The sequence below is a fragment of the Natrix helvetica genome (assembly GCF_964273705.1).
Source record: "Natrix helvetica genome assembly, chromosome: 5".
In the NCBI taxonomy this organism is placed as follows: domain Eukaryota; kingdom Metazoa; phylum Chordata; class Lepidosauria; order Squamata; family Natricidae; genus Natrix; species Natrix helvetica.
In genome coordinates, this window is record NC_138551.1 from 91,301,633 (window position 1) to 91,316,573 (window position 14,941).

Here is a 14,941-nt window from a genome sequence, read left to right on the forward strand (position 1 = left end):
TTTGAATATAAAAAATTTATTTAAAGTCAGAGTATGCAACAAATAAAACCTACAGAAAACAGATTTCCCCATCACAATCTGATGCTTACCAAATAATGGGAAAACACATTCCTTCAGTCATTATAAAGTTTTCAATACAAAAGAAATTTAAGTTTTGTAAGAAAGCCTAGTAGACCAAGTACTGTTTCCTTCCAACACGCTTTGGAGACACAATGACACTCTTCAATACATTCCACGCCAGCCACCTCCTCCCATGTTGCCTTGCCCGTAATATCCACCACTATTTCCGCTGCCACGACCTACAAAATAACCGCAACACTTTTATTCCTGTAGTTAATATCGTTTAAACTTTATATCCACCTATACGAATGAAAGAACTCTTACCACCCTTATACCACCACTCATGCCTCCTAAGCATGGAAGCTACACCGTATTCTTAGTTCTTCATGCAATACAAAGTACTCGTGGAAATTAAAACCAATATCTTGATATGAAACAGAAAAAAACCTTACCATAGCCACCCAATCCATCAGGAGTACCATATCCTCCAGTATAACTGCTGCCCATTCCCATTCTTCCAACGGAACCATAGCCACCTTGCTCTGGAAAAGAGCAGCTACCATTAGTCTCTAGAAATCCTGTAGACTGAAACTGAATTCAAAATCTGAAATTAAACCTACCCATGGCATCTCTACCATAGCCACCCATTCCAGAACCGCCTCCAGCAGTTGAATTGAGGAATAGCTCGATGTATCGATGCTCTTTAAAAGAATAAAAAGCTTACTCCCATAAATGCAAGTGTTACAATTACCTGTACAAAATCAAGGACAAATGTACAAAACTTCAGACATATTTACTGTAACTTACGCATATGGTTTTTATCTTTAGACATGGCAGCCACTGCATCTTCATGTGTCATAAATTCCACATCAGCCTCTCCAGTTGCTCTTCCATCTGCTCCAATGTCAATATGAACCCTTATAGGAGTCAGTGGTGAGAAAAACTAAAAGAAAGCAGTAAGTTAAAACTCCTCAAATTTATTTTAAGTCTGTCATGTCCAAGATTCACATAGTTGTGTAAAATAAATCACACTTCTACCATGCATACAAATCTTGACTCTTCAGATCCATTAGATATTATTATTAAATCCCTTAGATTTGGATAGCCAATAAATTAAAACAAACTGACTAGGAAATATTGATTAGAGTACATGACAGTTTAATAAAGCATATAACTTCTTTAATATGCAACAGCATATGCAATTATTCCCCTAGTTGTTTTTTGTGTACAGAAAAATGTAAAAAATGTGCTACTGCTTTTGGTCGTATCTCTCTAAACCATGTACTGGAATGACATTGAAATATCAAGTAGAAGTAACTGAGCTGATATAGATTAAGTACTTGGAGCACAAATTCTTATGGACAAGCCGGTGTTTTGGTTTTTGCTTTGCTTTCTCTTCTATTAACACTGTAGGCCCAGAATAGTTCAATTATACTTCTCATACTAACTAATTTGGTTAGTATGATACCAATAATATTTGCATTTTTGCATTAACCTACAGTTATTTTCAAATCAAAATATTCTTTTCAGAAACTTGCATCCTATCGGTATACTGGCTACAATTAGCAGGTCCCCTCCCAGTCCTCTCCCTGATTTACCTACATATTGTACTGTTGCTACTATTTAACATCCTTCCCACTAAGCCACTAAATACTGATTTATGTTACAAACATTCCTTTTATAAGCTTGCCTTCATTTGAATATTTCCAGCCCCATTAGCAAGAAAAATACAAATTCATCAGCCTAGAAGAATCACACAAGAGATCTCTAATAGCTACATTTCTATATTACATTAACTGACTAATGAAAGCAACACCAAGTTTCACTAATAGATATAGATTGCATGCTGATTACAAGAAATTGAATAATAGTGACAGTAATGATAAGTTCTTATATTTGCTATTAGAAATTCTCTAATTTTGACTAAAGTATTTGTAATTTATATGCGTATCATTTTAATTATAATAACAGCTGCTTAAAATTTTGATTATCAGATTTACATACCTTTCTGAATACTTTTGTCAGAGAAGAAAGATGGGGATATAAACCAAATACTGGGGTTTCTTTTTCTTTTGCATTTTTTTTCTCCTTCTGCTTAATTATGTAAAATCTCCCCACCCCAAGGAGAATTCTAACATGAAACGTGCACTTCAGCTACTTTCAAATACCACTAGTCATTCAATTACTAAAAGTAATACACACATTTAATAACCTTAATTAGTTTTTTAAATTCTCCAAAGAAAGGGGAAAAAAAGAGGAAGGTTACTCTGGAACTTCTTGATACTTTAAAATAGTTACATCTGATTCCAGATGTGAAACTTTTCATCTTTTGGACCCCCCCCCCCCAAAAAAAACCACGCTTGTTTCAGCTAGAAATATTTTCAACAATACTCACATTAGCAATATCATTCTCAGTGGCTCGAAAAGGCAAACCTCTCATGTGAACAAAATGACCGCCCTGGAAACCTGAACTTGCATCTCCTGCTCCGCCATAGCCATGGCCGCCCATTCCTAAAAGCAAAACAGTTCCATGAAAGCATAACTGACTCTTGACTGAGGATATGCGCTGCCTCCTCTAAAAAAGTAAAGTACAATTGCAGTACTGTAGGCAAGCCAATCAATTCCTGCCCTAACGATAGAACTAGAGACGGTACATACCATTTCTTGTACCAAACTGTTTATAAACAGGATACTGAAAACATCAAAGCAATATCTCTAGCTCTAGCCGAATCTACAATAGACAGCTGAACAACACAGTAACATTTTTCTTACCTCTCCCATCTCTCATTCTGTCATCATAGCCATCATTTCCATAGGCATAATTGTTATAGCCACCATACTCATCAAAGCCACCATATCCTGTGAGATTTAAGAGGGGGACAGACTGTGAAGAGTCTTTAAACACCAAAAAGGATGTAAGCTTAGAACCAAACTGATTTGATATGAAATACAAACATTTCTATGTAGACATTAACAGGCTCAAGACACGCAACCAAGTTTCATTCATATTTAAAATCTCATTTCAAATGCCTCTCCATATCTTTTCAATCTCAAGTCGTATGGCTGGTATAAATAAAGTGAAATATAGCCAGGTTTCAGACTTGGTATGTATTATAATTACTGTCATTTCTGTATTTCTTGACAAAATGTCAGGAACATGAAAATGACAAGAGCCTGTGGTCATTAGATACACATACCACCGTCATATCCACCACCTCCTCGATGGATTCTGTCATACATACTTCCACGCCCAGCTCCATAATAACCCCCTCTTCCTCCCATTGGTCTATCATATGGTCCGGGTCGCTGTCCCATCATTCTTCGGGGTGGATCATAGAATCCTCGGATTTCACTCCTACTACTTTTGAAGATCTCAATATATCTGAGTAAAAAAAGATTTACAATGTACAAATGTAAGAATACAGATATAGAACATTGGAAAAAATACAAAAACTGCATATTTAATTTTTTTAAAATCTAGATATAGCATTGAAGGCATGTGAACACTTTTTTTCCAGTGTCACTTTTAGGATTTAGGATATTAAATGCAAAAGCAAGCAGTTCTGTGATTTACTTTACTGACTAAAAATTCTAACTGCAAATTAAATACAGCAAATCTCTGAACCACACTCCCCCCTGCCCCAGTAAAAAGTTCTTTCAAAAAAATCTGGCTATTATAGAACACCCTCCACAAAAAACAAATAAACATACATAACTAGCCCAATTTTAGCAAGCTACGTAGTATTATCAATCCCCCTCCCACCACATCTATTTTACTCCCAGTTACTTAGGGTGTTTTTTCTTTAACAAAAATAGCCAGTTGATTTATGCACCCCAGCCCCCCAAAAGCAATTCTGACCCCCAACCCCCACAAAATATTTACCATCCCAAACTCTCCATCCCCACCTGTGCCCTATTCTTTCCTTGTGTTTCCCCAGAGCTTTTTCTGCTATCTCCTTTGAAGCAAACTGCACGAAGGCCTCCCCTGTGCTTCTCCCCTGGTAGTCCAGCGTCAATGTTATCCCATTTGGCACGATTTCCAACCCTTTAACCCAAGGACAAATAACCCCATCAAGGGGAAGAGTGTTAAAGTCTGAAACATTCCCATCTGTAGAAAATACTTAAAGCAAATCTACACAAATGCAAGAAAATAGCTTAGCTTCCCCCCAACCCAAATACACAGGCTAAAGAGTTTTCATTTAGACATTGTATTACTGTCTCTTTTGTTCAGATTACACAGCAACAGCTACATCACAAAGAACCCACCTATACTGCATGATGTCATAACTACATACTCCAAATTCTGACTCCTAATAGGCTATCTAAATGTGTAAATTTTTATCCTGCCAATGCAAACTCTTTACTTTTTAGTAGAGTTTTAACAAAGCATACCAACATTAGTAATCTAAATTTTAAAGACTGATTCCCCCTCCCCCAAGAATACTAATAAAATTTTAAGCTGTTTCAAATATCAATCTTGCAGACATAGAAACACTGAAAGTCACTTGACATTAACACTAGAGCTACCTTGAAAGAACTGAACGATCTCCTCCTTGCTGCAGCCAAATGGCAGACCACGCAATCGTACTGTTCCATCACTAGATGAATCATTTGGACCATTATGTTTCCCAGCCCAGTCCATTTTGCTGTTTAAAATCAAACACCATAAAAAACATAAACAGCAAATTTAGCATTTGAGAATGACGATTCACCCCCCAACCCCTTCCTAAGCAGGACTGTATACATTAGAAACATCTTGAACTTTTTAAAAAATGCAACAACTGCTCAGAGTATAATGCTGTGATAATTTACAACTGCCATTGTCTTGAACTCATACAGAACTAGCATGACCTGCTCATGCAACCTGCCACATAGCTATTCTGAACACCTCAACTGATAGGCATCTATCTATGAAAACAAATTCTACTACTGAATACTTACTTCCTCCCTCTCACATTTGCCCAGCCATTTCAATACACATTCAATCACTGCAAAGGGCACTCTTTTTAAATTCATACTACTGCAGGCCAGCGAAGCCCCAGCAAATTGTTTCCTAAAAATACCTATGAAATAAATGCATGCTTCTCAACCTGCATACAAATCTCATGGGTGTTCATTCCAATGCCAGCTACAAGGGCCAAGGCAGCAGTCCTACAGGGCTCAGGACTAGAATGCTCACAATTAAATAAATGGAAAGACAGTCAAACAACTAATTCTGGGGGCAGAGGTTGACAGGGAAGAGATAACATTAAACTAATAGGGGAAGGGAAATGAATTTGAGTGTGTGCACAAGAGGCTGCATTATCCCAGCAACATAAAACTCCAGCAAAATAGAAAAGGTTCATGGTTTTTTTTTTCAATTCATTGAAATTGTAAGGTGTAAATGCAAAGTAATAGTAGTCTGTATGGGAGTATGTCTATGCATAGTGTGTACATACAATGTAAAAACTGCACAAGTTGAGAGAACCTGGAAGTACGTTTAATGATATAATAGCTAGCAAATTCAAAGTACAATTCACATACCTGCAGACATTTCCTCCACAATTAGACTAGCATCCTCCCACTTTAATCTTACCCAAAGTAGAATCCCTCCAAATATTTTGGACTGTAATTCCCAGAATAAAATATCTACAAATACTGTCTTTACAATTTTATTTATGAAATGTTGGTTGGTGGGGTAGAACAATTTACTTTGAGCTAATGCTCCACCTACAAGAAAGAGTAGGTTTAAAGAAACGTTAAAAGAAAAATTATAATGGGAAAAATATTCTGCTCAGAATAGTTTGTGCTTTAAATCTTGCTAAGGTGGGCTAGAGATATCAGAAAGAAAATGATATTCTCAGCACACACATTTAGGCAGGGGGATTTCACAAAAATGGATATGGTGCACATACTAAAAACATTTCATAAAGATTGCCAGTGAAGTGAATTTTCTTGTGGAAAAAGTATATCACGGCAATACAAAGCATAAGACGTAATGACGTAAAGACTTAATAAGAAAGAAGCAAAAGATAGTACAAGTAGTTCATAATACTCTCACTACCTGGCAGATTTTGTAGAGCCTGCTAAAGTCTGATACTTAGGGCCTCATTTGTATTACTCCTGTTAATCCCTCAGGTTCTTGGAGAAGGGGAAAATTTGACCTGTGTATTAAAGTTCTATGTCCTGGGTTCTCTTTGCATCTACCAAGTTCCACAGCACATCTCCGTATTTTTATATTTCTTTAAAATATCCATTCCACCCATCCAAACACACTGGAAAGCAAAATGCTAGAGTTAAGCACTAGTTTTTTACTTTGAGGTAACTGTTAAAGCTTAAGTGGAATGCCAGTCTCACCAGCTTACATTTTGAAACTAAAGTCTCCATGACTGGCCATACCTTCTAAAGCCATCATACTAAAGTAACACACATTATCAGGTATTTCCAGATTATAACGGTTGGAGACTGTTTAGCTTTAGATAACAAAGGAGACTCTTTAGAAATGTTCTCAGATTTCAACTGAAACTTCCAGAAAGATTTTAAACTCTAATGGAGAACTCTTAGGGAAATGTTTTTATAGATTTTCTGACTGGAGTTGTCTGTTCCCATTTTATGAATGGAACACAATGTTTAATTAAGAAGTCAGCAATTAGCATCCAAAGATACCAACCTCACCCTTATCAGTTTTACTGTTCTCTAGTGCAATGGTTTATGAACAAAATAGATGACAGATGATGAACTTAGGAAGTTCACAATGGAAAAATACTTTTTACCAGAGACTTTACTACAAATGCCTCTTTAAGACTCCCTACAATGGTTTCTCACCTTACCTTATCAAAAACAGCTCCTATGTTTAATTTCTCCTAAAATGCCCAAGCTGAGGTGGCAGCAAGCTAAAAAAATATTTTTATATCTTCACAGTACGTCCTTGAAAAAAAACACCAAAGCACAGCCACAGCTAGTAAAAAGTTACCAAACCCTGGTTTATAAACCCATTACCTGGTTTACCTTTTCACCAAAGCTCTGTGGAGGCCATGATTAACGAGTCTCTCCCAGCAGCCCATACATCCTAAGTCAACTGCACCAATTTTTGTCCTCAATATCTTATAAGTTCAACTAAAACTGTGTCATAAAGTTTTCCATTTGTTCAGCATGAATGGAAGCTTCACCATCAGAGCAAAATGCATTCTAAAACATTATGTCTAAAGAACTTGATAAGTCGAACCATTTAGAACAGCCAAGGATGGTCAAAGAAGGGGGAAACTTGGAGGAGCAAATGCCACTGGGAATGCCAGAAGGAAATTGTGGATCTCCATCTCCGTCTTCTGAAAGTGTTAGACATTATGTAGTGCATAGTAGTGCAGAGCTTGTGAAAATGCATATTAAGATGCATGTAGTATTCCAGAGGCTGGTCTCATGTTCTCTTCCTGAAAGTGAGCATCTTCTCAACAAAAACAAAAGTCACATTTCAACACATATGCAGAGTGATTCTTAGGCTGGGCTTTGTTCCAGGCAGTTTACACACTCAAAAATAAATTCAAATCTCAGCTGAATCAAGAGATTTTCCCCCCAGGTTCTTTTCATAGAAGGCATAGGTGTTTTCACTGCAACATGACTTCCACAGACTTCCTCTTTATACCCATCTCCTATTTCCATTACAATACAAAGCTTGGAAAGAATAGCGAGAATAGTTTTAAACCAACTAGAGAATAGAATCTTTGGTAGAGCTATGGCTTGATATTATTTAACAATCAACATGGTTCCAGTTCATAATGTAGAAGATAATGGAACATTCCTTATTTTCCTTTGGTTTATCATTAATAGAATCTTTAACTCTGCAGATAGAGGTTGAACACATTATTAGTAGTTCTTAAGAGACCTTCACTGGAACATACAGACTTAATAGAACTTTGGGATAATGCAATGTATTCTGTATTCTTAGACCAGCTTTGTAGCTTTTCAATATACTATCTTCTGTAATAAAAACATGTCCATTATTTATCAGAATAAGGAACCTAGATTCTTTTTACATGACCAATAGATGTAGTCTTTCTTTTAAAATAATGTAATAAATAACGGAAAAATATTTAAAAGCATTTGGGAAAATTGAATTGTATGGTAAAAAAGTATATTACATACAGAATTTAACAAGCATACTTCTTTGACAGAATTGTAATTTATTCTACAACCAAAAAAACCCTATTTCAGATCACCCAAATTAAACTGTTCTATTCCACCAACCAATTAAGAAAATCTGACATCACTATGAAGTTTCATTCTGGAGGGTAGCAGAACACTTTACTTCAGTCCTGGGCATGGGATAATGATATTTCCCTTCACTGTGTTTTTACTAGTTCTTTTCAATAAAACCATGAGTTATTGATATACTGTACATACACTCTCATACTCCAATTAAGACATTTTTCACAATTAATATAGAACTGCAGCATCAAAGAAAGTCACTCCCTCTTTCCTGCTATATAGGTTTAATCTCTTTGGGGCTAATACCTTTATTGTTTTTAATTAACAATGTACATTTAGAACATGTTCAAAAACCCAATTGTTTCAGAAAATTAATTAGAAATATAATGAACAAAATAGAAATCAAAATGGCTAGCACAACAAGCTATTTCAGAAATCTGAAGGAAATCTTTCTTTAAAACTACCTCCACAATACACACATGAATTTTAGGCACACTAAAATAAATACATTTCTAATTCATTCATATTGTTCTTAATATAAAAAATGAGAATTAGAATATCAGAGTTATATTCTATTTATGTGGAACGAAGAGTTGTTTTCCTGTTGAAGATTGCAATTCCTCTGGAACAATCTGTTGGGAGCAAGCCAATGATGGGGGCCAGAGTAAAAAAAAAAAACAACCCTCTAGACACAAATCTCAAAAGTGCTTTTAAAAAGGCAACCGCACTATTTTTCCCTTGAGGAGGAAGTACAAAACTGTTTCGTTTCTCATCCAAGAAACTTCAGTTATGATGACCAAAGACATCCATAGATATTCAGGTCACAACATCAGTTGTAATGTTCCACAGGAATCTAGACACTTATCCTGACCCTCCCTTTTTTCTTTCCTAAGCCACAAAGTCATAGAAGATATATGAACTCTTGTTCCAGAGTTGAACTTTTTTTGGCTATTAATGAATGTCTCAACTAAATAACACATCCAGATATTGTCAAAACCACATTTACACTAAATGTGTGCTCGCTTACCTGGAAGTAAGCAACACTGAACTCAATGGATATCACTTCTGTAAATGCACTTTACTGTATTTTTCCTGCAATTATTTATTTCATCTAAGTTTGAGCACTACAGATGTTATTTAAACAGTATATATAATTAGTTTTACTTACCAATGTCACCATTTTGATCTCCTATTTTATATCTACTAATTTATATCTACTAATGTAAGATCTTTTATATATTTCCCCAAAAAGAATTTCCAGTTTCTTCAATTAAGTTTATTCCTATGTTTAATATTGTTTTAAACATCCAAACTTTATAGGTAGTCCTCAACTTATGATAGGCATTTAACAACTGTTCTGAGTTAGAACAGCTTTGGAAAATGTGTTTTATGGCCTGTCAAGCACTTTGAGCAGTTAAGAGAATCTCACCACAATCAAATGACCACATTTCGGGCACTTGGCAACTGGCTCACATTTATGACTGGTTGCAATATCCTGTGGTCACATGACTGGAACTTGTGGCTTTTTTGTTCAGTTTCCAGCATTTTCTGTGGTTTTCTGCAAAAAAAATTACCAATTCAGGAGAATGGATTTGGGCTTATGACTGTGTAATTTGCTTGACGCTATTAAAAAAAGGTAAAAAAACAATAACTTTGCTCTGGTTACATAGATGCCTGAAGTTGCAACCAAAATTTTGATGCCAATTGCATTTGTAAGCTAAGGACTACCTGTAAAGACTTCTTGTACTTATTTAAAAAAACAAAGAATTGCTTTTTTGTACTGTCAAACGTATATCTTATCTAAACTACTACTTAAGATCAAATTCTTGATATACTGATCAGTATTTTGAACTTCAAATTAAAACATATAAACCACCGCTGAACCATACATACAATAAGAAATTATGAAAATAAATTAAATTTTCCCATACATGTACGCAGAGAAGGTGCCTCAGATTTAAAGGCACTTGGTGTGCCTTTTACTGAAATGACATTGTGCAATCAATGTAAACAATATTACTTTGAAAAATACAATTTACTATTTAACAGACTGCATTAAAACTATCCTAGTAAAGGCACTAATATTTTAGTTAGATCAATTATGCTATTATTTTAAATAATAAATCACTTAAACTGGAAATTAGATTAGCTTATCTACTCTTGATGTTCTGGTTTTGTCATGAGACCAGAAATATATTTAGAAGGCTCCGCTACTGAGGTGTATCTACACATTCTTTTTCTGCTTTGGGCTTGTATAATTATAACTTTCATTTTTAACACTGACTGCATTGCTGTATAAACCTGATGAATTAAATAATAAATTTGAATATGGTAAATTGCCTAGAGCCGGGCAGCATATACTTTTAGTAAATATCTCTACAGGTTAATACAAAGCTATGGACAGCTTGACCTTTTCATGTTCAGTACAATAGACAAGTATTTCTCCTTGAGTTGGGTTCCAGCTTACATGTACTGCACACAAAGATCTCTGCTAAAATAGTCACACTTTTAAGTGGGAGGCCCTAAATCAAGAAAGTGTCTCTTCACTTACAACAGCAATAGGATTAAATGGGGAGACCATTTAAATTCCTTTTCCTTAACTCGCTGAACGAATCCAGCTAAGTATCTTTATTCCTGCCATTTCTGAAACCCATTCAAAATTCAACCAAAGCAGCCATCTATGCACTTCCATGTAATATTGGTAATAGTTACTATTCTTTTCCTTATTCCTTATCTCAACAGTGGATCCAGCACAGGCATGACCTCGTTGAGTGGCCATTTACAATCAAATATACCAGATTAACAAGACACAAGGGCGGGTTAAGGCCCCACCAATCCCTGTCGCTTGGTCAGCACACAAATGCCACCAGGCTACCCTGACCTTGCGCTCTTCTGACTCTTCAATCTCAACTGCCCGAATCCCCGCCCATTAGTCCTATTGAGGCTTCGTGAAAACTTTTTTCACGTTTTATCCTCCGCGTTATGGGATTGTGACCAAGCCCCTGCCACCGACGGCCTCTTTCCATTTCGCCAGTGCCAACTGAATCCAAGGCACCTTAGTTCCGGGGAGCTGAACTTGGGAGCCGCGATGCTTCAGGTTGTCAAGAGAAACCGACTCTTCGCCTTCCAAACACGCAACGCTGGTCGCGAAGGTCCTGAACCTTCCGCTACGCCGACCTCAGCGCGCAGGCGCACGAGCCCTCCGGGTAGGAGGGGCACCGGAGGTGGTCCTCGGTGGAGGAGGGGTCTCAATGGCGGACGCGCACGCTTCTTTTGTCACGCTCCGGAGACCCGCTTCGCCGTCTTCGTCCTTCCTCCGCGCGGCCTTTGCCCTACCGAGAGCCCTTCATGTAGCGGCGGCTGCAGCCAGCAACAGGCACTGCGATACCGTTATAGCAGGCCGAGGGAGCCCTTCGCCACAACTCTCAGACGTCGCCGCCACCCCCACCCCCGCGGTGGCCGGCTCGTTAAAAATGGCGGCTGAGAGCAAAAAACCCCTGCCGAATGTTCCCGCGCGCGTGCGCACGGCGCCGTTTAACCCTTTCTTTCTCCCCTCTCCCCCCCTCTCGCCCCCCTCCTCTCTCTCTTCCTTCCCCCCACCACCCAAGGAGTTCGCCCGTTTCTCAGGAGCGAGAAGGCGGGTCCGCCCACCTCGGCTCTCCTTTTCTCCCGGCATATCGGGACGTGGCCCTGTCGCTTCCCGCCACCCACTCACCGGCAACACCTCACCCACTTCCCCAGGCGATCGGCCCAAACGGCTGCGCGCAACTCCCCCACAAAGAACAAGGAAGCGCTTAACCGACGGCCGACTAACAAGCTACGCAGCTGAGGCAGACAGGATGGCGTCGTAGGCGCGCGTATCGCGAGGACTCCTGTCGCCTAGCGGCGGGAATGGCGCATGCGCGGCGGAATGGCTGGTGAACGAGGGGATGCTCTCCGCGTGGGAGGAGGAAACCGTCGACGAGGAAGGCGGCGAAGGGTACGCATGCGCAATGCTCCTACCGCGACGGTCTGAGGTAACCAAGAGTCTGGGGCGGTTTTCCGTTGGTTGCCCGCCTCCGCACAACGTTGGAAATACGAATACAGTCCCAACTCGTTAAGATGCTTGTCTCGGTGATCAAGGAAACGTTCCGTTCCGTTAGAAAGCGCGTTAAAAAGAAGAACGTTCCGTTAGCGCAGTGTTTCTCAAAAGCCGGTAACTTTTTAAGATGCGTAGACTTCAACTCCCAGAATTCTCGAGCTAGCCATAATGCATAGGGAATTCTGGGAGTTGAAGTCCATACTTCTTAAAAGTGCAATGGTTTTGAAGAACTCTAATCTAGGAGTGAAAATCCCAGCTTCCAATCTTTTATTGTTGCTGCCAGCATGTAAGGCACTAGCTCTTTAGATATTACTTTTGTGTTGTTTTCAGTGTGTCCTACCGACAGAGATGATTGGAAATCTGTTTTGATTTCCTGAACAAAGGATGTGCCAGTTTTCTGAAAAAAGGAATTGCATTCAAATTCTTCTATTTTTCAAGATTAAGTTCCTTTTCTTTGCTGCTATTTAGGCAAACGGTGGGCAGGGTAAAAGCCATAGCATATATCTCATGTGGTGTTCTTGTGGAGCACTTTAATATATTCTGATTCTCACATCAATTATTCGAACTAGAACAAGTTTTCCTATTTGTCAATATTGATATAAAAGTAACTTTTACTAGTGGCAAATTATTTTGCTCCATTATACAGAGTCACAAAACAACACCCCAGATTTGCTTTGTTTTTCTTGTTGGTTTCAGTATATTTTATGATTAGTCTAATCTTTTTAATAATTGCTTGGTTTTACAATTTGATCTTCTGAGAAGGTACATATTTTTATGTTTACAGTTTCTAAACCTTTAATAAAGACAAAAATGATACAATCAGCTGTATGAAAGGGTTAATAAAATATGATCAGACAAGTTTACTATTCTGTTTTGTCTGTACGTGTGTCATTTATCAATCATGAAATGGTATAACATACATTCAGAAGCCATGTCATTTCATTACCTCTTTTTCTTTAAACAATTAGGACTTACTTGGCGCGCAAATCACTTTTACATTCAATGTTCCACAGTACAAGTAGTCTCTGGAATACAACCATTATGGTTGTGAATCCTGATGATCATAAAGTGAATCACACACATCACTGACCCAATTTTATGACCATTCTTGCAGTGGTCGTTAAGAGAACATAGTTGCAAAGCGAACACTATGGTTGTTAACTGCATCCATGTTCATTAAGTGAACCTATTATTTTCTATGGACCATTTTTCTTGAAAAATGGATGTTAATGCCAATCTTCAGCAAAAAAAAAAAAAAAAAAGAAGTCATTTGACAGCAGGATGCTGCAAATGGCCATAAATGTGAGCCAGTTGCTGAGTACCTGAGATATGGTCTCATGTCAAGGGGACGGGGGGGGGGGGGGGGGGCAGCCATTGGTACTTTGGAACTGGGTTGTAAGTAGCTTTGGAATGGTCTGTTTTATTTCAAATTGTCGGTAAATGACCAGTTATAAATCGAGATTATCAATATGACAGCAAACTTAACTGTTCATTATTAAGGTAAATGTTTTATTATTGAAATGCAACTCAATGTGATGAAGCTCTGCTTCACATCAAGATCAGCTTAGAATAAAAATACTATGCATTTACCATCCCATGCACATTTACTTAAAAATCTGCCTTATTTCATGTTTACCATCAGAAGATCATTCCGAGAATTAAATTACAAAGTATCAATTCTTTTTTATGATTACATATTCTTTCTTTAATTTGATAATTTCATAGGGAGCTTTGTGATGAACATGAATTTTAAACCAAAAACTTCATTTCATAATTAAGTTAGATTATGATGCCTGGTCTTCCAAGTAGGACACATGCTCACACATAGAGGCTTGAAAACATATATTTTGACTTGTATGCACAGTGAAAGTGCAATTATACTTTTTATAGTAGTTTTTATAGTACAAATGAAGCATAGTTTTAAAAATACGTATCATATTCAACAATATGGGAGAAGTAAACATTACAAATATTGTAAATCAAGTATTGCAATATTAGTGTAGGTAGTGTTGCTAATGCTGTTCTAGGTGTACAGTCAATGTCTTTCTATATTGGGGAAAGAAAATTTGTTCAATTAACATGCAATTCTTATTATGAAATCTCGCATAGCAGGTGAACTGGGATTACAAATCTAGGGGAAAGCTAAAAACCAAGAAGCCAATGATTGTCCATGCACCTTACCTCCCACAATTATGTTCCTCATCCACATTTTCCAACACATTTGCTTTCTGATGGGAATATTATGGATCTCAAAAGGTGAATTATGTGTGCTGCTAATATAATGTTAGGGAGGCAATGGCTACAGCAGGAGAAAAAGCAATGATGAAAGGAGGGAAAGGTTATGTCATTCACATGGTCAAAACCACAGACAACTGCCTTCATTTTTCTATATTTGGGAATGGAATTTGGTTTTTTTTTTATGTAACTTTCTTGAATTTCAAAAAAAAATGAGCAAGAAGAAAAATTAATTGAAAAAAGGAAAATTTAGGAAAAGCAAGATAAAAGTCCAAAAGAAAAAAGAATAGAAAAAGAATAACTTTCAACTTTGTTTGTCTAGAAATAAATAAAAAAATATATCAAATTCAGACTCTAAAGTTCTTAATAGTCTACATCAGGGGT

The 14,941-nt window shown here is 37.5% G+C and overlaps 2 protein-coding genes across 7 annotated transcripts in view; one reads left to right on the forward strand and one right to left on the reverse strand.

The window, feature by feature from the left end:
- HNRNPH3 (heterogeneous nuclear ribonucleoprotein H3) lies at nucleotides 1–12,410 on the reverse strand. Of its 6 annotated transcripts, none has more exons than XM_081954846.1 (10): nucleotides 11,957–12,091; nucleotides 4,588–4,706; nucleotides 3,967–4,105; nucleotides 3,258–3,442; nucleotides 2,833–2,919; nucleotides 2,456–2,571; nucleotides 868–1,003; nucleotides 681–761; nucleotides 513–602; nucleotides 1–299 (listed from the first exon to the last, which is right to left on the reverse strand). In XM_081954846.1, exons 2-10 carry the CDS (start codon nucleotides 4,700–4,702, stop codon nucleotides 223–225), a joined length of 1,026 nt encoding a protein of 341 aa, XP_081810972.1. In that variant the 5' UTR covers nucleotides 4,703–4,706; nucleotides 11,957–12,091; the 3' UTR covers nucleotides 1–222. The 6 variants fall into 6 exon arrangements, with proteins under 6 accessions (XP_081810972.1, XP_081810974.1, XP_081810973.1 ...); XM_081954848.1 differs by having other exon boundaries at nucleotides 3,303–3,442; nucleotides 11,957–12,090; XM_081954847.1 differs by lacking the exon at nucleotides 11,957–12,091 and adding an exon at nucleotides 11,297–11,736.
- PBLD (phenazine biosynthesis like protein domain containing) overlaps nucleotides 12,140–14,941 on the forward strand; it is a gene marked incomplete at its 5' end in the record, with an annotated part of 19,668 nt that continues 16,866 nt past the window's right edge. The window contains one exon of the mRNA XM_081954853.1: nucleotides 12,140–12,220. Coding sequence (XP_081810979.1) covers nucleotides 12,140–12,220 — 81 coding nt within the window. The remainder of the gene's footprint in view (nucleotides 12,221–14,941) is intronic.